The sequence below is a fragment of the Catharus ustulatus genome, chromosome 1 (assembly GCF_009819885.2).
Source record: "Catharus ustulatus isolate bCatUst1 chromosome 1, bCatUst1.pri.v2, whole genome shotgun sequence".
Lineage (NCBI taxonomy): Eukaryota > Metazoa > Chordata > Aves > Passeriformes > Turdidae > Catharus > Catharus ustulatus.
The window spans coordinates 28,092,963-28,116,674 of NC_046221.1; the positions used below are offsets into that span (position 1 = coordinate 28,092,963).

The 23,712-nt window shown below is 34.7% G+C and overlaps 1 protein-coding gene across 4 annotated transcripts in view; it reads left to right on the top strand.

The window, feature by feature from the left end:
• PHF14 (PHD finger protein 14) overlaps positions 1–23,712 on the top strand; it is a 170,366-nt gene that overhangs the window by 54,689 nt on the left and 91,965 nt on the right. For all 4 annotated transcript variants that reach the window (XM_033077164.1, XM_033077259.1, XM_042780215.1 and 1 more), the window contains exons 14-16: positions 5,301–5,469; positions 17,837–17,887; positions 18,049–18,170. In XM_033077164.1, the coding sequence (XP_032933055.1) occupies positions 5,301–5,469; positions 17,837–17,887; positions 18,049–18,170 (342 nt within the window). The remainder of the gene's footprint in view (positions 1–5,300; positions 5,470–17,836; positions 17,888–18,048; positions 18,171–23,712) is intronic.

Genomic DNA, 23,712 nt, shown 5'->3' on the forward strand with positions numbered 1-23,712 from the left:
CTAGTCATTCTGGATGCATTTTCCTGGTAGGGAATGATCTTAACTGGTACTAAGGCTATGCACAAGTGTTGGCAGATAATATAATGAATCAAAATCTAATTGTAAAATGCTGACATTTTCATTTACAAAATACTTGGCAGCTACCAACAAGGATTAGCTTCTTCTGTTGAAATGAGATTGCTGAAAAACAGTGATAGCTTCTGGTAGCATATGAAGTATGGGGAACTGAGATGGACAAAACAAGGACTAATAGTTGTATTAAGTTTGGATGGTTTTATTTTTGCTGTAGAAGGCCAAGTTTTTTAGTGATATATGCTGTGGGGAGTATTGGCCACAGGACAGAATGAGCAGTAGAGTACCTGATCAGTAGTTCCATGAGCACTGGTGTAATATCTGGACATTCATTCATATTCCTGACCTCATTCATTCAGTACTGATCCAGCACCTCTTCAAATGTTTTTTCATGCTGAATCACTGAGTGGAATATGACATAAACATTTTTATGTATTTGTCACTTGTCCTAATTGAAGGATGTTTGGGTTGTTGCAAATGGCAAAATTCCTTTTTTTTTTAAACTCTGTAACATTCCACTCTGTGACGTGCTCTTTGAAGCTTTTTGACAAGTGTATTGGGTCTGTATATACTGTCTTTTATCTCCAGAATAAAAGCAGCCCTGATTTTTTTTTCACCTCTAGTACATCATATACATGAGTAATTTTTAAACTATGAGTGTCATCTTGAAACTGTGGTCCATGTTTCTCAACTTCAGAGTGGCTTAATTCTTTGTAAACATTGCGAGAGGTGATTTGTCAGAGAGCATGTCTGTGAGACCTGTGTCTTCCTTATGAAAACAAGCCCCTCTTGTTTTCCTTTTTAAACACAGAGGACAGAACTGTTTTCTGGAAGCACTATAGTGGTATTTGCCAAGCAAATAGACGCTTTCCCAACTCACTGGTACTGAGTTATCAAGATGTTTGTGAGGTGGGAAGTTGTCTCTGATTCTTGTACCAAGTTAGATTGAAGACACACCAACATTGCACAATTTCTTTTTTCTTCTGTAGGTTGTTTACTGCTAAATCCAAGACTTTCTGTATGATTAAGAGATTTCAAATCAGTGCTGAGATTTCTTGATGGAAGAAAAACTTCCAGTAATTTTAGCAGTAGGCACATTTTAGAAGTAGGCATATTATTGCCTGCTACTGATTTTCTCTGTGAGTCTAGACTAAAAGCAAAATAAACTCTGTGTACTGAAAGTTTAATATTATGCTGCATAGCAATGCTTGCTAATCTAGAGGTAGTCAAAGAGTGTTGGAGTGGTTCTAAAAGTGACCTGCTGTGACAGGTTGAAATTAAGTGAGCACGACTGTGGCATAGCCAAAAAGAACTCATATGGCTGCTTTCTATGATTATATTGGGATTAAACAGCAGAATGGGAAGAGTACTTTAAATTCAAGAACTGTGTTGACATAAACTATAAGAAGAGCTGAAAAGAGATTGTTTCCAAATCAGAGGAGTGTGTGTCTGTAATAGCTTTCCTGTGGCCTGTGACAGCTCACAACCAAACTGCTTTGTAGTGGAAGTTTGTCTGTTTTGTGAGAGGGATGATGAGATATGGTTGACTGATAGTAGAGCCTATTCTGGTAAATCAAGAGGTTTCTTGTAAGTTCATGTTTATAACTAATTTTCCCCTTTACCTTTGATATATTTGTGAAGTTTTGATATGTGATTGACGCAACACCCTCACCCCTATCATAGTATGATTTTGCTTTTGTTTTTTAGACTAGATTTTTGTAATTTTGATTGCTTTCACATTTGCACAGCCTGTTTCTGAGCAAGCTTGTTCATAAAAACAGAATTTAAAGAACTTGCATGCAGTACCTCATGTTTTGGTTGAGGTGTTTCATGTCTTCCTCAGTAACATAACAGTTAAAATGCTTCACATATATATTTAAATAAGATGATAGTGAAACTTCAGGACTTTAGTGATGATGTGCATGGGTATTTTCTGGAGAACTGTCTGAACATAGGTAGCAGAAAAATGGTGTCTTTCCCTTGAAATAACAGAGAGATAAAGAACAGGAATTATTTAAATCATACATTCAGGGTGGTAGATCCAAGAAACTGGATTCCCAACCCCAAATATGGTTGTAAAACCCTATGACTATTTGTTTCTCTTATAAAAGTGTTGTTTTTAGTGCAGCTCTTAAGTTATGGGAGTTTTTTCTGTAATTTATACATAGCACATATTTTTACCATCACAATGGGGAAAATAGATGCTTTGTAAGAACTGCTCATAGAATTTTTGAACATTTTTATAGATATTGTTTACATCTGCTTAAACAGATCATAGTAATTACTTTCAATTGTGCTTTCCAGTACATAAATTAATGGCATGACTGATGCTCCAGTGTTATGGAGGGCTGTGCTCTCTGATGCTTACTAAATAGAAATTCACCTTAAAGCTTTGGGCTGGACAGCTTTAAGAACAATGCATCTTGCAAAAATAAAGAACTTAAAGTAACTTATAGCTAAGCAGACATGCAAGATTTTGAGGGGAATGTTGTTACTTAAAGCTTCTCGCTCTTTCATCATTGAAGTGCCTTTCTCCATAAAATCTTAAAACAGTAGTGGTTTGGTCTGTGTGCCTTTATTAACTGAAGTGCATGTGAATACGTATTTGTGTGTGTGTATTCACACAAATTTATGTAAATGTGTAATTGTAAAAAGTAGTATTGTGAAAGCTATTGTATGCAATAGCTTGTATTTTTCTATATTCTAATGTCTTAAGGCCTAGAGGTCTTAACAAGTACTGTTTGTGTAGCAAACTGAGACTTCTAAAGAGGAGTGTGCTCATTTTATCAAACACAAGGAACACAGCTCCAAGTAAGCTACTCCCTTCTCCCCACCCCTTCTGATAATGGACGAACAATTTTACTAAAATTACAATAACCACAGCAGCATTAATAGCAAAAGGTATACGGGAGAAGGGAGAGTGTTTTACCCACAAAAGGTTATTCACTTCTGGGAGCAAACAAAAATATTTCCCAAAGATAGTGCTGCTGGACAAAGGCTTTAAGCTGAGGAGAGCCCTTGCAGCTCAGCCTTCTCCTGCCCCAGTGGGAAGAAACCAGCAAAGAGCTAGGCTGACACTCAGAAGCCAAATGGCTGGCATTGTGCTTCCAGCTGCTTTTCCCACACTGCTGTGCTTGGCTGTGTTCGGCAGTGTTTGCCCAGCTTGCCTCGGTCCCACACAGCCGGCGCTGGTGCCAGTGCCGGCACCACACCACCAGTTCCAGCTGGGGTTTCGGGCTCTGTCTGGCTGCTTCCATGGCACCAGCTCAGGTGGGGTTTGGAATGGCAGAGAGGGGGCTGGCGCCAGCTGATCCCACCACCCTCTCTCCAGAGAGATCCAAGCAAGATGGCAAATTTTCAGTTTCTGGTGCTCTGCTCTTCCTGGCAAGCCCACGCCCCCAGTGATGATGTGCGTGGTATAGAACTTAAAACTAAACAGTGCTAAAAACTCCATCCCCCTTTTCTCTTTAACCAGGACAAGAAGGAAGAATACTATACTCTCGTATGCTGGCTCAAAACTGTTTGAAAAGTATATGAACTGACTTCCTTGTGCTTTGGATATTCATAAAGACTCCATACTTATATGAGAGAGGGGAGAAACTTATCTTTCCTGCAATCTACTCTGTTCTGCTTTTCTAGATCAGCAAATATTCCTAGTACTTTAATGTGTCCTATTTACCCTGTCTTAAGTGCTTTTGAGATAAGAGGTGATGAGTCTTTGTAACATTATAATGTAGCCATAATTATCTAAAATTTACATGTGGAAAAGTTAAAGGAGAAACGTCTGGAGTTAGTCAGGGTTACACTGCTCTGTTACCCAATCCGTGGCTAGATTCTTTCTATTCTGACTTGGTAGCCACCAATCTGGGGAGCAAACCATGATGACTCCTGGTGTCTTTTGGTATAGCTAGCAGAGATCCGAGATTATGCTGGTTGGATTACTTTGAAAGAATTAGAAAACATGGGAAGTTGATGGACTTGATACTGTGTTAGCCCTCGCTGAAGTTCACAGGAGAATAACTATTCCTGTTGAATGTGTGAATTGGAACAAATAGGTTCAAACACGTGTATTTGACTTTGTACATTTGTTTATACAGGATGGATATGCTTTCTTGTCACAAATGTGTATTAAAATTTAACTTCAAATAATTATATACATTTGTCTCCCTCCAAAGCAAATTTGCTGTATGATTTAGATAACTTTAATGTGCTTATCCCTGTTAATGCCAATTCATAGCACAACATTAGGTTGATTTTTTTTTTTTGGTTAGTATTATTAAAAAAATGTTTATTGGAAAACAGTGGTGAATTGGACTTTGAGTGGACTTGCAGTTTGTTGAATTGGAATTGTACTGTGGGAAGTAATTAAAACTGGCTCTTCCAGTGAGTATAATTTTTATGTTTTCATTAACATACTTTTAGTGGACATCCGCATTTATGACTTTGCATGAGATGATTTTTGGAAATAAGAACAAATCCTGGTGAATTCGTATCTTGTTAATTGTGTTATGGAGCTTGTTAATAGCATTACTTTAGTGTCTCTTAATTTTTGAAGTTCTTATGGTGATTTTGTACTTTTTCAAAAATGCAGTAGGCTTTTTTTTTTTTGATTTAGTGTTCAAAGTTTGTTAATATATGTCTCTAGCTTCTGTATTTGTAATTTTCTCATAACTATTTTTTTCAGATTTAAATCCCACTCCCTTAGGAAATAGATACTAAAATTTATTTTCATAACAAACATGTCTCCTCCAAATGCCTGCTACTAAAGTGTGCTCTCATTGGAATGAGTTCAGCAGCATGTCATTGAAAAGATTAACAGTCTGGTCTGGTAGAGCATGCCCCTGCCCATGGCATGGGGCTGGGAACTAGATGATCTTTAACATTTCTTCCAATCCAAACCACTGTATAATTCTATAATTAAACTGCAGCAGCAGCCACAGTAATTAATAGATTAGAGATTAGTGGGAAGCTTTAAAAATGAAGATGAGGTAGAATGAAAATGATGAAATAAAGGGCATTTTTCTTGAAGATTAATTCCTACTTTCAGAATCTTGGTTTTCAAAGTACTGTCAGGAAAATAAGAACATCTTACTTGTGTTTTGCTTGGTTGTTTTAGATGTCCATTTGATTTCTTGACTTTTGAATTTATCTTAAACACAAACACTCAATATGTTTCTTTTTCTGCTTTTGTGACTGCAGTCTTAAAAAGAATATCTTCCACTTTGCAGGCAATGCTCAGAGTGTGACCAGGCAGGTAGCAGTGATATGGAGGCTGATATTGCCATGGAAACCTTACCAGATGGGACCAAAAGATCAAGGAGGCAAATTAAGGAACCAGTGAAATTTGTTCCTCAGGATGTGCCAACAGAACCGAAGAAAATTCCAATCAGAAACACGGTAAATGATGATGGGGTTGATGTTTGGAGGCTCATATTTATAATACTGTTGTTTCAGATGACCTACATCTTGTGGACGTTTTGAGTTGAGGGATTTAAATTAGATTGGTGGTCTGGTTTTGTTATATATTCCCTTTTCTTCTTTTAGTGCTTTATTAGTTGTGATAAATATTGTTTTGCTAAAATAGAAAGCTGGGAAACACGGTACTTAACTGAAGAGCTGTGCAAGCCTAAGGGAAAACTCAGTTTGCTTTTAAACTTAGCCTTAACAGCTCTTCTTCACTGTAGTAGTAAGGACACTTACTGTTGGGAAGGGTAAGGCTCTTACTTATTAGGGTAGAATTAAATATATTGAATTATAGCTGTGAAATAATTAGTCATTTCATTATCTACAGACAACCTTCTGACTGCACATTTTGTGACTGTCGCAAGACCCTGTTATTTCAGTTTGTTTGGCTTCCTAGTCTTAGTAGTCAATTTATGTTTTCTTAAACTTTCATGGTGGGTAGAATTTTGAGAAGACAAGCAAAACCTCTTGCTTTCTGTACTGATGAAATATTTAGCATCTTTCCTTCCTTTGGAAGCAGTACTTTTTTATTTATCACGGTCCACTTTTTATGTTTTATGTTTTACTCTTCTACTTGTTCAGAAAACAAGGCTTTTCATGTGTGATGTGTCATACCACCTATAAAAAGAACATAAAAATACCAAAGGGCACTTATGTACAGGTTATGGGATGAGTAGTGTTCCCATATCCATTCAGACATAAGTGGTTCATCTTCCAATATATTTCTTAATATCAGGGAATATTACAATCTCTGACATTATTTAGATAGACTTCATCTCTCATGTAGCACAACTTTATTTTCTTCACAAAGATTTCTAGACATTTTATGATTATAGTAGCAGATACCATACTTAAGGTACACTGATAGCATTAAACAAGTATTTTCGTAACGCAGTCTTAAATGTTTGTTTTCATTTTGGGCCACAGCTTTGATTTACCTAATGGCTTATCTTTCCCAGTCTGTGACTCAGAACTTTAAGAATTACTCAAACCAAGCTGATTTATTTAGCTCAAACTATTAGGAGTATGAGTAATCCAGAATTTAATTTTGAGAAACTTATTCTTTCTTTTCCTCATTGAGGGAAAGTGCTCTTCCTCATTATGCATAAGAGCTCATAGAAGCTTACAGCTGCCTGGAACTGTTGTTATGCTGTTCTTCACACAGAAAGAAGACTTACCTGGTGTTCTGCTTACTGAACCCTCCCATTTTTCTTCTTCCTTTCTCTTCTCTCTTTTTACGCCTAATGTAGTGCTCTTAGGGTGTGGAGAATCATGATTCTGGGATTAAAGAGAACTAAAATTATTGCAGGAAAGACATCTATAGTTGTAATAAAAATGGAGTAATAGAAAGCATTGTTCAGAAATCCATAGGAATACAAGATTGGTTTGTTCTAAAGCCCATGTAATAACTTCCAAGGTTCTTCTGTGCAAAATGGAGAGAAGTCTGACTGAGATGTGCTAAACTGGTGCTACATGGGTGATTTGGTGCTTTATGTGTTACATAATATATCCCCAGCACAGAGCAGAGCAGGACAATTCCCTCCCTTGCCCAGCTGGAGATACTGTGCCTGATGCCCCCCAGGACATACTTGGCCCTCCTGGCTGCCAGGGCACTGCTGGCTCATGTTCAACTTACCATCAACCAGGACCCCCAGGTCCCTTTCTGTGGCACTGCTGTCCAGCCTCTCATTCCCCAGTTTTTCCATACTTTGAAGGTTGCCTTGTCCCAGGTGCGAATTCTGGCCCTTGCCCTTGTTAGGCTTGATAGAGCTGGCCATTGCCCAGCCCTCTCATTTAGGACACTCTGCAGCACCTCTCTGCCTTTGAGGGAATCAGCAACTCTTCCTAATTTAGTGTAATTGGCAAGCCTGCTTTGTATATCTTCAAGTCCTGTGTCCAAGTGGTTTATGAAGATTCTGAGAAGAATTTGACCTAATAAAATATGCTGCAGAACCCCACTAGAGACAAGTTACCAGTCTAATGTCACCCCATTCACTATAACTAAGGAAATAGAGTTTGACAAGATGAACTTTCCCCTCGTGAAGCTATGATGGCTCTGACTCATGACTTTGTTTTCCTTCAAGAGTTTTTCAGTATCTCCCAGGATAATCTTCTCCATAATTTTACCAGTCATTGAAGTGAGACTGACAGGCTTGTAATTTCCAGGGTCCTCTTTGCTGTTACTAAAGTCTGAGACAACATTTGCCAGCTTCCAGTCAACTGGGATCTCTTGAATTCCCAGGACCACTCAAAAGTCATCAAAAGAGGTTTTGTAATAACATCAGACAGTTAAGTATTCTCTAATGAACCCATCAGGCCCCATAGACTTACAGGGATCTAGCTGGAGAAGTGAATCCCACACAAATTTTGGATTGAATGGGAATTTAGCATTCTTGCATCCATGGTCTTCAGCTGAGAGCCCTGGGACCCCCTTAGCCTGTTGTTGCTGTTGGAGACAGAGGCAAAGAAAGCATTAAACATCTCTGCCTTGTCTGTGTCCCTGTTTGTGAGCTGACCATCCTCATTCTGTAGTGGGCTGATACCATTTCTGCATTGTAGAGCAGCTCTTTCAAAGAAATGGGAAGACAAAGTCCAACCATTTGCACTCCGTTGTGTTGGAGACAGCAGCTATCATATTGTACATTAAAATGTAACTTAAGTTTACAAGAAGACTTCTCTGATTTTGAACTTCCTAAGTAAGTGAATATACAAGGGTAAACTTAAATGTACCATACTTTTATTTTGAGCCAGGGTCTGTACAAATGACAAATTAATGTAAATAAACAAGACATTAGGTCTCTATGCTTAGTTCTGTTGTATAACAGCTGCATTTGCAGACAGAATTTAATGAATTGTTTATGTTTTATACATTTGAAGACATATTAGTGACCTTTTAAAGATTTAGTTTTTGCATTTCAGTGCATAGCTTTTTAAACTAAGTTTATTTAAAATCTGTTATCTTTATAATTCCAATTTCACACTTTCACAAACATCACAAATCATTATTTCTGCTGCTAGTTAATTTTATAGAAATTAATAGCTAATGATTAGCAAATAGCTAATAGAAATCAATAGCTAATTGTATAAACCAGGTTTCTATAAACACCTTCCTCTTATTTCTTATAAATCTGAATATGTCTTTTAAGATTTGCTTTTGTAAACTGTACCATTTCTTGCACTTTTTTAAAAATAAAGATTATATAATAGATTGTTTCTTTGGAAAATACTTTAAAGGGATGCAAATAGCATTTCTCAGTAGTAAATTGAGAGATTAATGATTTTCCTCTGCTCAGCTATGTATGTTCAGATTTTCAAGAGTCTTTTTGAGGTGATCCATATTATAAAAACATAGCTTTTAAAAATCTGTCAACTTCATTCACTATCCTAGAATAAAAAAGAATACACAGATTTTTTTTCTTATCAAACGTGTCATTGCTAAAATAGCTTTGTTAGTCTGGTATCTTATTTTTGCAAAATAAGACTTTTCCTTCTGTCCTTTTGAAAAAATGATCTTAAGTATATTTTTAAAGATATCATAAACTGTGCTTTGCCTTCTATAGATGCTGTTGTCTGAAAGTATAGTGCAGTTCCTGTATGTCGCATACATACAACATCTTCTAAAGCAATGTTGTGCTGCTGGGGCTAGCTGTGTGCTATGAGTGGAAGGGATGCTTGGTGCATCCTTTGAAGTTAAGTAGTGTTTGTGTTGTTGAATATTCCATCTTCCATCTTCCAATAAATGCTGTCAGGTCTTGGTAGTCTTAATGAGCATATTAGAAGGGGTTTTTTTCCGTGGCTTGTTTTTGTGGAAATTCCATTTTTTATTCCTTTTTCTTGAGAAGCAACTATCTACTCAGTATTATAGAGGTGAAATAAAAGAATTTTGGGACTTAATTGTTGAAGCCTGTAAATGAAGTATTCTGATGCTCTGATACCAAACATATTTTTGCTATTTGAAAGCTGTATTTTTTTTTTCTGTAATTGCATTGTATATAATCCAGAGGAACACACAGTAACTTTTCTGTTTAACAGTAAAAAGTCTGTGTTAGTTATTGTTTCAACATGCAGAATTTAAAGATTACTTGCTGTCAACTGAACATAAATGATCTTGGAAGAAAAATTTGTAATCAGTCAACTTTCTGAAACTTAAAGTTTTCATTATAATGAGCACTGTAAAAAAGCTTTGTTTTCTTCATCAATTAAAAGATTCAAGTGAGTCTATGACATCACAAATGTCATAAATGTATAAACTCATTATTTCCACTTGCTAAATACGTGACTACATGATAATATAGGACCCTTTTGGCTTCAGACAAAATTCATAATGGAGTGCAGTAAGATGTAGCTCTTCTGCAATGCTTGAAGCAAATGGAGTGTATCAGAATTTTACATTTTGGTTGTGGGATTTTTTGTTTGTTTGATAGTTCTGGGTTTTTTGTTTTGGTTTGGGGTTTTTTGGGGTTTTTTTTTTGTTTGTTTGGAGATTGAGCATTATTTTAGATGGTTGGTTTGATTTTTAAGAAAGCAAGAAGGAAAAAAAGACCTGCAGATGAAAGATCACTTGTTTTTCATGCAGCAAAGGCATGGAGAAATGAATATATTCCAGATGGTATTCCAATGGTGTCAATGCTGGTATGTCTGTAAGTAAAGGTAACTGACGTATCTGTCACGTCTGCAAAAAAGTACTCTTAAGCTGAGTTTTCCGGGAAAGAATCATTTGTTTTAGCAACACCTGAAAACTGAACCTTTCTGGCCTATTTGTTTTCCTGCTTCCATTTCAGTTCTCTAAACATGTGCTTTGGAGGAAATTAGTGTTAAAAAGGGTAGAAGTCAATCCTCCTTTTTCTGTTCAAGCCTGAGAAACAGTATTTACAAGTTAATTGATAGACTCAGTGATAGTTTTGCTTGACAGCAAGAATGTTTCAAAATTTTTTATTTTCTGGGAAAAAAGTTCTCAAGACAATGGAAACTAAAAATATAGATAAAAATCTAATTCTATGTAATTAAGCTTCGTGTTGACTTGTTTCTTTTTATGATCGTATTTTGATTTACTGCTGTTTCTTTTTGTTGGACAGTTCCCTTTTTATTACTGTCATTTTTCTGGAAAATTAAATAATTATTTCAGAGATATTTTTTGAATAGTAGTGATACCATTAAAGATACTTTGATCTGTACTGAGCAAGTGTGCCATCTGGTGTCTACATGGCAGTCCTTACCTTTATTTGAAATTATTTTATGTCTATGTGGTGCCATCAATTGAACATTTCTCCTACCTTTTAACAAAGCAAAGGGAGTCAAAAGGATTTTTTTCTGCAACTGGTTTCATCATAACCTTTTCATTGACAAAGGAAGTTTGTAATCTAACTTTTCATGAGGAATGGATGATGTCATGAATTTAAAATTGCTGTCTTGGCAAGGGCAAAATGGTCATGGTTAATGTAGAACAGGATAGAGAACACATTATCTGTGCAGTTTCTACCTGTGTGGCTTTTTTCACAGGCTTTTGTGGTTTGTTTTATCTATGCTATTTATAGTGCACTGATTTCATTATGTCACTTTTTTGGTATATTGAAAGTTTCCCCAATTTTGTTTTCTGAGAGTATAGTTTGATAAAAGGAAATACTGTGAAAGTATATCATTAATGTTAGTGTGTCAACTACAACTTGACACAAGATAGACATGAAAATGTCTGAAGAATTTAGACAGGATCCAGAATTAAAACATGGGTGTTAGCTTATAGTGATCCTCTCCGTTGTGCATTTCAGCATGTGCAAAAGACAACTATATGTCTTTTTCAAGTAGTCACTGTAGCCACAGGTCTGTCAAGGAAACATAAATAATTATGTGCTGTTTATTTCTGACAAGAAATGTGAAGTTTATAGATCTCCAAAAATCAAAGCATCTTAAGTTCTTCACATTTTGCTGTCTTAAAATTACAACAAACACAAAACAACTGCTACAGATGTTCTGCAGAGAAAAGAAATTACTATAGGACCAGGTGTTTTGAAAATTAAGTGTGTCTTAAATGTCATTGAAGTCTAACCCCTCCTACGTTTATAGTTTCTTTCTCAGGGAATGTTTTGAAAGCTCCATTGATCTTCTGAAAAACAGTGACACAGGAGATCAAATCCATATCCCATGCTAGTTCACTTCATGTGGAGTGGACTTGAACCCTTGCCACTGACCAAAGTTGCTTTCAGTATTTCGTATTCTTTTCCATGTATTGTTAACGTTGTTAACTCCTCTGTATCTTCTTTTGAAAAAAAAAGGAATTAAATAGATCACCGTATACACTTCTATCCTCTAGGATCACTTCAGAAAAAAGTTCATGACGAGCATATACTTCTGACTTTTGGGAATCACCTCTCCTGTTTTGGTTGGTTTGCAGGTTCTGGATCAGTCATGTTGGGTTTTTTCTTCCAACTGGCAAAGCAAAAGTACTCTGAGGGAACATTTTGCCTTTTATTGCTGTCTTTGGATGAACTGGTTCAAATCATAAACAGTGAATTATAATAGTGAGGTTTGGTGACAACCATAGTGATTTTGGGTCATGTGGGCACCTGTTCTGTCTTGTTCACCATTGTGCTTTCCCACCTGGAAGCTCACATATCAGCTTGTTGCATCTGTTAGTGATGGCAAACAGACTGTTTCCTTTGCAGCTTTGCTTTGCTGCTTTGTTTCCTTTTGCAAACAGTCTGTTTCCTTTCAAAGACTATAGGGTTCATCCTAGGCTTTATTTGTTCTTTACAGATGTCTTTCATTTCTGTCATGCACGGAATTTATTTTTCTGAGAATATTCAAAATCTAATCTTCATTTTATGTGTTTTATATTGTTGTCCAGTTGCTTATGAACAAAAATACAAAATGTAAGCATTTGCTTCTAGATTTTCCAAGTTCAAAATGAAGACTCCCATTTCAGGCTTTCTTCTCCTGCTATCGGGTTTGAACCAGTTGATCACATTTTCCTCAGCATATTTTCATTCCATTTTGGACATTGTTTTTTTAATACTCTGATTTTTTTAAAGTGTCTTGAGTTCACCATTTCCTCTCTGGCATCACCCCATATCCCTCATTCATTTGATGTATGTCAGATTGTATCATTTATTACTTCATCACTCATTATTAATTTATTGTGTTGGTATTCTATTTTTTAGCCATTTAAGTCCTGACTCTTTTAATACCCTATTCCAGTATGCAAGTTCCCACTCTTAATGGCAGAATCCTGCACAGCATAGATGGATAATTTTGTGACACAAAACATGATGGCTGAAAGAAACCAATTACTTAGCTTTCCCTTAACTGTGGAAGGATATGCTATTTTTTCTTTTTTTTCCCCCTAACATTCTTTCTTAATTGTGTTTTATTACTTGCATTGTTATAAAATGATATGTATTTTATGGGATATTGTTGTAACTGTCAATTTAGATCATTACAAATTAGATTAGATAGGAACAATCCAATGTTGGGTGTTTTTCTACGTCTCTTTCTTTCCAGATTTGATTGCTTGCATGTGATGCTCACCACTGCTTCTCTCTAGGGACTCTTGTAATGTTTTTTGTGAATTTTTAAAACAATAACCAAGAGAGGTTGGATTTTCTCTTTTCCAGCTATTAAATGAAAAACCAGAAGTTAATGAAATAACTGAAATAAGTGAAATGGGGTATGCCTTAATACTGTGGAATGGTTCTCGAAACCTCTACAGATAGTAAGCTTTGAAGTAAAAGACAAAAAAGGACATTGTTAATCTTAAGGTTTCATTTATTCAGGGCATTGCTCTTTTCAGAGGATGGGCATTAAAATTGCTACAAAGGGTAAATCTTTGGTAAGATATTCTTGGAAAAGATGGCTTACTTTCATCTTGGTGATTTCATTGAATCAAACAGCTCAGTTTCTTTACCCAAGGAACATAATCTTACAGGATTTTAAAGAGTTTAATTAGCAGTTTATTTGATGAGGTGTGTCTCAAAATGTTATCCTAGAAAAGACTAATAAGAAGAATTTAATCTATTTTATCTTTTGCAATTTTTAACTTTTTTTATCAAAGGTGTTTCCTTTGTTCTTGTTTAAAAATAATTCTATTTTATGCTGGCACTGAATTTTTATTCAGTGACCTTTCTTAGACTGCTCAGATTACTTTAGGATGTATTGCTAATGAAATAAGGTACTATTTTGCTCTTTCAGTTCAGTTACGTTCTTTTTGATGCAGCAGCTAGGTGTTTGGACTGTTTATTTCAAATAATTATAGCTTTTAACTTGATTTCCTAATGAAAATAAGTTAGTCACTTGCCTATTACTATAGTAACATTGCCTTTAGTAATTGGTAGACACATTATTGCAGTATTTGATTGAGAGTATGCCTAAGGTAATTAAGTGTTGGAGTATTTTTAGAGCATCTGAATGGCAAGGGTGAGGTCTGAGTATGGGAAAGGTTCTCACTTTAGTTGGGGAACACGCGGAGAACTCCAGGATATGTTGGGAGGTGTAGTTTGAAGGCACTAGAGAAGGGGAGGAATAAAAATATTGTGGTATAATATCAGGAGGCCAAATTTTATTAATTCAACTGGCTTTTTTGTGAATTCATTCCTTTATTTGTATTATTTTGCTGCCATAATTGTGAGATGAATGAAATGAAAAATAGAGTCTGCACTTGTTATGATCTTGGCCTGTCTGTCTGAGGATTTGGGGCAGTTAAGGTTATATAAAATCAGCCCCTAGCTATAGGCATCTAATTTTAAATCTTCAGTTGCCTGTGTAATAACTGAAATGGTGATTCCACTCTGATGCTGTGGGCTTCAAAGTTCAGGGCTAGAGTCTTACTGTTCTAGTAGCAGAGAAGAGTAGCAGGGAAGTGTCTGAGCACATCACACGCTTTGCCCTTACTGTAGTGCCCACTGAATGAATTCCAAAGCTGTGTAAGTACAGAATTTAGGATGAGACACAACCAAAGACTTGCCAGTCAACAGTCATTAAATGTTAACATTTGAAATAATTTTTAGCAGAAATCTTTTATTTCTACGGGAAGAAAATTTTATAGTTACATACTTTTGAACCATTTTACAATGTTCAGTATTTTTTGAAATTATTATTCTTATTCTGAAGTGTCACCTTGTCACAGTTGGCATGTTGTATCTCTCTGATCCACACCTTGCTCTGTTTTGATCTGGACTGAGTTGTGCATCCCAAATGGTGGAAGTTTTGCAGCATTTCTACCTTCTGCAGTAAAATAAAAAAGCTGCTGGGATAGCACTGACATTAATTGGGATTTTGCTTGAGTGCTGATAACATGGCTTTGCTTTCCCTACTTACTCTTTGAATACTTTGAAATTTTTTGTGACATTTTGAAATTTCACAAAACTGTCTTGCTCCATTTTATGATATAGGGAAATCCTCAGTTGAAGGTATCTCTGTAGTATTGAATTTCCAGGTATTTTGATTTTTAAAAATCGGTCTTTATGGGCATTTTTTACTGGATTAACATCATAAGTTTTGAATACAAATTCATCTCAGTTGTAATATATGCTATTTAATAGTAAGGTTACTTCAGCTACTTTTAAATAACAAATCTTAAATTGTTTATGGCAAGTACATGCAGCACTAATATTTTATATTTATAATCTCTGATGTTTTCATTCTGAGTCTCCTAATGACAGAAATTATTCAAAGCAATGTAAAACACAGTACTTTGAGGCAAACAGCAATGAATAATATTGAACAAAGTAATCCAGATTTGCCTGATTCTTTTCTGTTAACCTGTAAGGTAACTTTTGTGACAACATATGTAAAATTACGAATGTCAAATTACTGGAGGACTATTGCTGAAAATCAGAGAATATTCAATTTTCAGTTGTTAATTTGATCTTATTTTTCATGTTGATTGCCGGCAATAGTAAAATGATCTGAGCAGAAGCACTGAAAATATTTTTAACTATGGAGGTCCACTTGGAAAAAAACCCATAAAATTTTAAAGTGTATAAAATATCTTACAAATATGTGTGCTAAAGATATTGATTTTAATGTCGATTTTCTAGTGATTATTGAGAAAACTCAAGTATGTTTGAAGGTTTAGAAAGGTAATGAAAGCATGCTGAAAGTATGAGACATTCCTGGTCATATACATCACACGTTATATAGCAGACAGGTGAAAAGCAGCATTTTCGTGGCAAAAATGACTAAATTATAAATAAACTTTTTATCTCCGTTTTGCTGAAGGTTAAGTATGCTTCATTGCTCCTTAAAATGGAGTTAATAACTTGTAATACTTTCTATTTAGAGTTAAAAGTAATGTCATTGTTACCTAGATTTCCAAATTGTATATCGATTTTCAAGATAGCATTACTCTGATGGTGCAAGGCATACGTTCTTTGTCTCTTGCTACTTAAGCATGAGGAGTGAGGACCCTAATGCTGCCTTTGTTGGTATGTATGCACCATTATACCTACTTCTTTATAATCTTTACACAGCTGCATTCAGGAAGGTCTCCAGAGCTTAAAATGGTCAAAGTTTGTGAATGTTCTTAGGACTAATTCCAGAGGCTGGAAGTAGTGAAATTGGCAGTTAGTGTGCTGGTGTCTGATCAAACTTTTTTTTCTAGTTTTAATTTGCAGTGACCTTGAGCTGTGTAACATGTAGTTGGCAGGTAGCTCATATTACATTGATACCTCTGATACTACATGGATAAATTCAGTTTTGTGTCGTAAATATTTTTTTTTCCGAATTTTGGCACTACTGTGTGGCGTGTGGAATGTAGAACGCCTCAATTACTAAATCTGGTAAATATTGATATGTATTAAGTAGATAACGTTTTTCATTTTATAATAAATCACCCTTAAGGAAATGTGAAAGAGGATCCTAGTGGCAATTGAAGTATTCTAAAGAGCCATGAAATAGACTAGCACTTTCCATTCTACTACCTTCATTACTACTATGGTGTTAAATCTTGTCTAAAACAGGAGAATCTTCCCAAGCAGAATATTATTAACATGCACACATCAAAGTCTGTGTAAGTATAAAGGCATAGATGTGTTGAACTGGCAGGTTTATTTGCAATGTAGCAGTGTTTAAATCTGTAAAACAGTTCAACATAGAGAACTGTCTTTAATTTGAAGCTAGTATAAATCACCTTCAAAGAGGAGCCAAACAGGAGAAACATTATATTGTTAGTTTCTTTGGAACTGAGTTTATGACTGCTTGTGCTTCTAAACTGGTCTAAGATTTTTTTGATGAGCTGATTCTTACTTTTTCTGAAGTGAACACCAGCTGCTTCAAAAAAAAGGTTTAAGAAACCATAAAGTAGGCCATGCTTTTCTTGATCATGATAAATTACTTCCTAATATGGTGATTTTCTCCCATAAAAACAAGCATTTTCTTAGTTTTTTTATGTATTTTTGTTATTAGTGTCTGTGTGTCAGACATCTTGGGTTACTGGAACAATCTCTGATGTTTTTTATTTCCTTCCACATCTGTTCCAATATACTTTCATTTTTAAACATTTTTAAAAAAGGGAGGAGTGATATTGTCAGCTTTTGGCAGTTATATAACACAGGCAGGTTAATAATGCTGCTGTTTCAAATATAAAGTGTAGTGATTGAACCTGAACTCATGCAAGCTGTATGTAGTAACTTAAAAGGTGCTTGCAAATCTTTGGTGCTCGCTGTTAAAGTCTATGGATACTCCTTGTCTTCTGTGCTGGTCTTTATACTTTTTTGGCCAACTGCAATACTGAAAAAATTTCCAGTTTTTGTGTAGACTCATCAGAAACATCTGTTGTGTACCAGTCATATGTTGGTATGTGCTAAAGCTTTATGAGCATTTGCTTTATACCATTTATACTAAGCTTCAGTGTGAAAGTTTTAATTCTTGTTACTCCTCAAAATCTCTAAGTTTTGTGTTTCTGTTTTGCTGAAGTTCTTTAATTTTTTTTAAAAATCTTATCACTTGGCTTATAAATAGACTACATTTTAATGCTCAATTAGTTTATTTTAATACACTGTTCATACCAGTTTTCAAATTACTAGTTTTGGAAAGTTTGTGCAAAGTCTGTAAGAGATCTGTAATTCTAGTGACAGTCTTTTTAAGATTTAACATGCTCAAGTGTTTATATTTACTTTCTGGCTAGCTCTGTAGATCTTTACTCAGAATGTGGAGCTATTGTCCTAATACTCATTAGTGTAGTTGTCTGGCAGTGGTTCTGTAGGTAATGCTTTAAATTGTTTCCTGAGATGTTTTTCTTGTTAGGTATAATACATAAATAGCAAAACCATTCTGTTACCTAACACTGAATTTTAAATATATTCTCTTCTAGAGAACTAGAGGACGAAAACGAAGCTTTGTGCCTGAAGAAGAAAAACCTGAGGTTGGAATACAGTGTTTTGTTTGTTTGTTTGTTTTTTTCAAGAGTTTCACAAAAAATTAAACTTTGGGCTGAAGTATTGCTTTCCATGCCATAACTGAAAATATTTGCTTTCCTTCCTTCTTTTCCCCCTATTCCTTTCTTTTTGCCTTCTGCTGTGACAGGAGCGCATTCCCAGAGAAAGAAGGCAACGGCAGTCTGTGCTGCAAAAGAAGCCCAAGTCAGAGGATTTAAGGACTGAGTGTGCTACCTGCAAAGGCACTGGAGACAATGAAAATCTAGTGAGGTAGGTTTGATGCTGTGACCTTATGAGGAGTTACAGTCCCATCTTTGTCACTTTGTTGTGATTAAAATGAAGAAAATGAACTTTTTGAAAACACAGTAAATTTGCTCCCCTTATTTAGGGGTAACATTACATCCAAAATACTGATTCAATTCACTTATTGATCTGCCAAAAAATTTATATTTTAAATAACTAAGATAATCTGTTTTTCTAACACAGGAGAATTAATTTACTCTCATCAGGGTGAATTGTCAATATTTTAGAGCAGGTCAGAAAGATAAACCAACATTTTAATGATATTAAATCTACATGAACATCCTAAAAGTAATTAAATTAAAATAATCAACAATTTTATGAGCTGAAATGTGGATTATGAAGAATTTATGTTTTTAAAAAGGTATTAATAGTACCTCCATTAATGCAGATCATGAAAGGTTTAGATAATCAGGTTTCTTATCTGAAACAGAAATTAAAAAAAGACCATTGAATGATGTTTTAGTAGGTGCAGAAATCTAATTAAAGTGTAGAATAGCTGCTATTAAATTGCTACCACAACTTCTGTGGATTTTAACTTCATAGCTGTCATTGTAGCCTCTTTGCAAAGCTGTAAAAACTGTTCACAATTCTTGAAAAAAGAATCATGGACCTTATAAATTAGAAGGTGGATTTTAATTGAATCTGCAGAGATTTCATTATAACGATCTTATAAGTTCAGATTTAAAAAGTGTGTTGTATTTAGGTCCTGTATGCCTCAATGGGATTTTTCTAGACAAGCTCTTCTCTTTAGGTCAGATAAAATTGTTGCTTTTAACTGGAAGTACTCCAAAATAAGTATTGTAGTTTATTTCTGGGAGTCAGAGTTGTGAGAAAGGTCAGAATCACTGATGACATAGGCAAGCAATGCATAGCTTTATAATCAGGATGTGTCACAGGTGCCTTGTACATGCTCAGAGTTGCTGGTTTTAGCAACAACCACTGCATATGATTTACCATAGAAGTTGGAAAAATTTCAAGGTTGTGTACCAGAATGTAACTGTATTTCCAAATTGGAGGCAGAGTGCCTGTACAAGCTGATCAGTAACTGTGTGGCTCTCATATATACAGTACTACTGCTGGGTAATCTTAGATCCTGCTCAGAACCAGACTGAAACAGAGGGGGGTGTTACAGGGATTGCTCATGCAGTTACACTGATGAGGGCTGGTGGCAGCAGGTTTTTATCTGCCCATGACAAGATAAAGGGCTTTCTTAAGCCCTATAGTTTACAAGAAATGAAAAGTTACAGGAAAACCTTTTTTTTTTGTGGCAAGGAATCCTGGTAAAACAGGTACTATATTTTGCTGTGAAAAAGGCAGGGAATTAGTTTTTTTCTTCAGGCTTTTTCTAGAAATGTTAAAAATACCGCATTGGAGGACATAAAGGATAAGATGAGAAAATGCCATGAGGAGCTATATATTTAAGTTTCAATTAAAAAAATAATAGTAGAAAATTACTGTTATGTCTTGTTTACTGCAGGAAAATATTTTAACAGTAATTTAGATGCGCCAAAAATAAATGCATTACTTGTCAAAATTTAACAGGTTCTCTTAAAAATCACCCTCATAATTAGGTCAAGAAACTGAACAGTACTTCTCATAGAAGGAGATTTTATGTTCCATTCCGTTGCTCATAATTCTCTGAAAATATTTTCTTAAATCTTCTTAATTTCCATATTAATTTTAAAAAAATATTTAAATTTAAAACTTGCTTTTCTTCAGATAATTCCTATAAACAGCTTCAACTTCGTCGAGTTTAGATTACCACTGCTTCTGAAGAGCTGTGGAGGCTTACTTTTGATAATTACTGAATTATATTAACTCTGCAGTCTTAAGGTGTAGGGGAGTGATCCACAGAGTATTGCGCAGAGAAAGTTTTCAGAAGCTTATTTTCTTCTTCATTGTCACAATGTGATAGGAGTGATGCTCTGCCTGCCCTGGTGCTTTTTCCTCCCTGTACCATCATGCAGGACTCCTTTGTGGTGGTAGAAACAGTGTAATAGATTTAAGATTAAGAAATTTAAGCAAGAAATGTTAAGGAGGGAAAGCAAAGTATTTTTTCAATATCTGTTTGTTTGGCACTATCTGTTAGTAAAGCCCAAAATTTCTCAGATCTTTATTATCATCTTTGGTCTTCACCAAAATTACTGGATTTGCTTTTTCCACTTTCCAACCCATCTGTAACTAAGAAAATGGGGGTTATGGTTATGTTATGCAAGAGATTTTTCTGAATATAAAGCTTCATCACTAAGTTAAACAGAAGCATGCAACTTGTGAACTGCAGATTTAAGGAATAATCTTGAAGGACCTTCTGTCTTTTCCTGCTGTGTGTTACTACAAACAGAGCTGGTTTCATGACTTGGACAATCTGCTTTTAAAAATTGCAGATTCTTCTAAAATTTAGTTGGCACTCATTCCAGAGCTGCTATCTGAGTAAGGATTGCATGAAGATAAGCAATTTTTTCATATTTCAAATAATGCAGCAGAAATTTATAATTTATAATAATAATTCATTTAGCAATGAATCTAGACCAAAAGCATGTAATGTAACTATATAATACTGTGGGAGTAATAGAAGGGTTTGTTTTAGCCTCCTTTTTAGGTGCTTCTGGGTAGCACTGGATGGCTAAGGGATTATTTGTTATATGCTCCATGGCTTTACTTAACATGTTATTCATATGGTTTAAAATCCAGAAACAACTATGGAAGGATTTTTCCATAAAAAGTACATTTCATTCTGATGAATTATAATGCTTTACTGACTGAATTATGCCTAAGTGACTATAGTGATAAAAATCAGGGTATCTTTAATTAAAGGCTCTTTTCTAAAACTTATTGACATGTTGCTTTTTTGGTTGTTTTGTCCATTAGAAAGGATCAATCTTTTAATACCTATGTGATGGCTTTTTTTTTCTTTTTTTAAAGAAATTACAGTGAATTTATTTTATAAATTCTTCTATATACATCTGTGTAAATGCTGTTGAGCTAAGTAAACCTGCAAATTTTACCTTTTACAAAAATAGTAATTCAAGATTTACAGATATAACAGTGAAAAGTTAGTTGAAACCATGGGCTCGAATGAGGCAAAGTTAGATCTCTAACTGTCATTATAAATAAGTGAGAAAACTATAGCTGTAATTAGAGAGAAGTGTGGATTTTGAGTATCTTTTTATTCAAATGACCTGTCATTGAGTTTTGAGAGAAATTGTAGTAAAAGATGGAGGACTTAAAATATTTTATATTTGACACATAGGTTTGATATGGGGCAGGCATGAAGACACAGCACTTTTTAAAAGGAGAGAAGAGTTAAAAGAGCTGTAATGTGTGCTTGAAACTAAAGTGTTGTGAAACCAGAGGGTACCTATAAAATTATACTGCTCAGTCTTAACCAATAATCAAATATTGGCAACGTTTGCTTGAAATTGAAGACATACATTGAAGTATGGAAGTTTCTAAAGCTCAATGTGAAAGATAAATTTTCTGAGAAACACAGAAAATAATTTTAAAGGTTCTATTTGTTTTTAGAGGTGACTTCTGCTGTTTGTTTCAGGTATTATGCTTTTCTTTTCATTTTGTGAATCTTTTGAAGTCATATATAGTTTAGACATTTAAAAGGTTTCCTGAGTGCTTAATTACAATCTTGCATGAATTGCTTAGAATGATAGATCTTGCAGAGGAATTGCTTTATTCGTAAGTACCTCCAGTTTTAATTGTTTTGTTTTTTTTTTTTCTTAATGAGGCCTTAATTCACTGATGCAAATAACTCCCCAATAGTTCTCTTTAGAAAACCACAATATTTAGTCAAAACATGGAGAAAGAAGTGTCTTTCAGGTGGCTCAATATGTAATAGAGAAAACCTCCCCTCCATATTGAAACACTGTGCAGACAAAGTGCTGCTAGCATAGTATTACTGTGCAATCTGCTTGGTAAAATAAAAAATTAAGATGAACTTAAGTAATTTTAATTTCTAGAACACTTTTTAAATGAAGAATCCACAAGCTAATCCAGTTTAAAAACTTTCAAGGGAGGACTTCACTTCTACAGAAGTGACCTCTTCTCAAAAAAAAATGCAATTTTCAACTGCTACTATTAAAAGAATTAAATACAGTATCTGTTGTTTGCTTTAAGATATGCTTGGGTGGTATTTTGGAATGTAGTGCATTAAATTGACATCTCAGTAGTAGATTTGAGAAAAGCAGAACAGAGTATCGTTCTTGAATGGGCCAAAATCAGATTAAAGAAATCTCTGAAAAACATTTGATTTCTTCATCCAACAATTTAGAGCAAGCATATTGTAAATTTTTTTGTAGTTTTGTGCGTTGAGTCTTTCTGCTGTATTGTCAGTTAAGTTAGAATTTTCCGTTTCATTTGTTTTACAGTAACTGGTGCAAACTTACAACTTCAGCATTACAGAGAGAGTAAAAAAGATGAAGGTCATGTGTTTGAAAGAATAGAGAATAGAATTTGTTGAAAACATAGATTTGAATGCTAGTTATAAAGTATTCAAAATCCACAAGTCTGCAAAGCAAATTATCAAGAATGTATATAGTATTTATTTTTAATGCATCTATTTACTAGGAAATAAGCTAAATGTAAAAGTAATTATTTTATCCATAATACTCTCTCACCTTTCAAGCAAGTCTAATGTGCTAAACATGCAGTCACTCTATCAAGGCAGACAGGGAAGGTGAGGAGTAGGAAAGGAGAAAGAAGAAAATATATGCAGTGTCATATTTATTAAACAAAAAAACTGTGGAGGAAAATTAACTACAAAGTTGGCTATAGTATGAGTTATCCAATCAGAAAATCTTTAAAAAGTGTACAACATCTGTAATTCTGGTGCTACAAATGTATGTATCAAGTTTAGGATGATAATTTGTACTGTATAAAAGATTGAATGCTTAACTGCACACAGTGGTCAGCTTTAATTCTGCCTTTGACAGAAAGTGTGTTCTAGGCAGTCTTTTTCGAATCCTCTGGAGATCATCTGCCCAAAAATGTCTCTCACCAGATTTCCTTAATTGTATTTGTCTTGTATAGGTTTATCTTCGCATTTTTTATTTCTTACATTTCCATGCAAAGGGGCATGCCAAACTTCAAGTTAAGGATTTCTTCCTTATATGTTCAGCTGTTAGTTTTGAATCTCTTCATGAGCTGAAGTTTATTCCAGAACAGTACATTAATTATTCATTACTTTACATGCACTGCAAGAAAATCATAGTGATTGAAAGTCTATTATTTACAGTAGAAGTTCAAGACCTCTAATGTAGGGATTAATCACAAGGAAAATGTTAGTTAAGCCACAATTTGCAGCAATCTTATGTGTTACATAGGATTACAAATGCATTATTTTATTGAAATTAACTAAGAGAATTTAAGGAAATATAACATTCAGTTGTGTATTCCTGGTATATAATTTACCAGGATTCATTCTGTGAGTTAACTTTTCTAATTGCTTGAGTTACCAGTTAGGTCATTTTTTGCGTATTGCCTTTTGAAAAGTGTTTCTTTA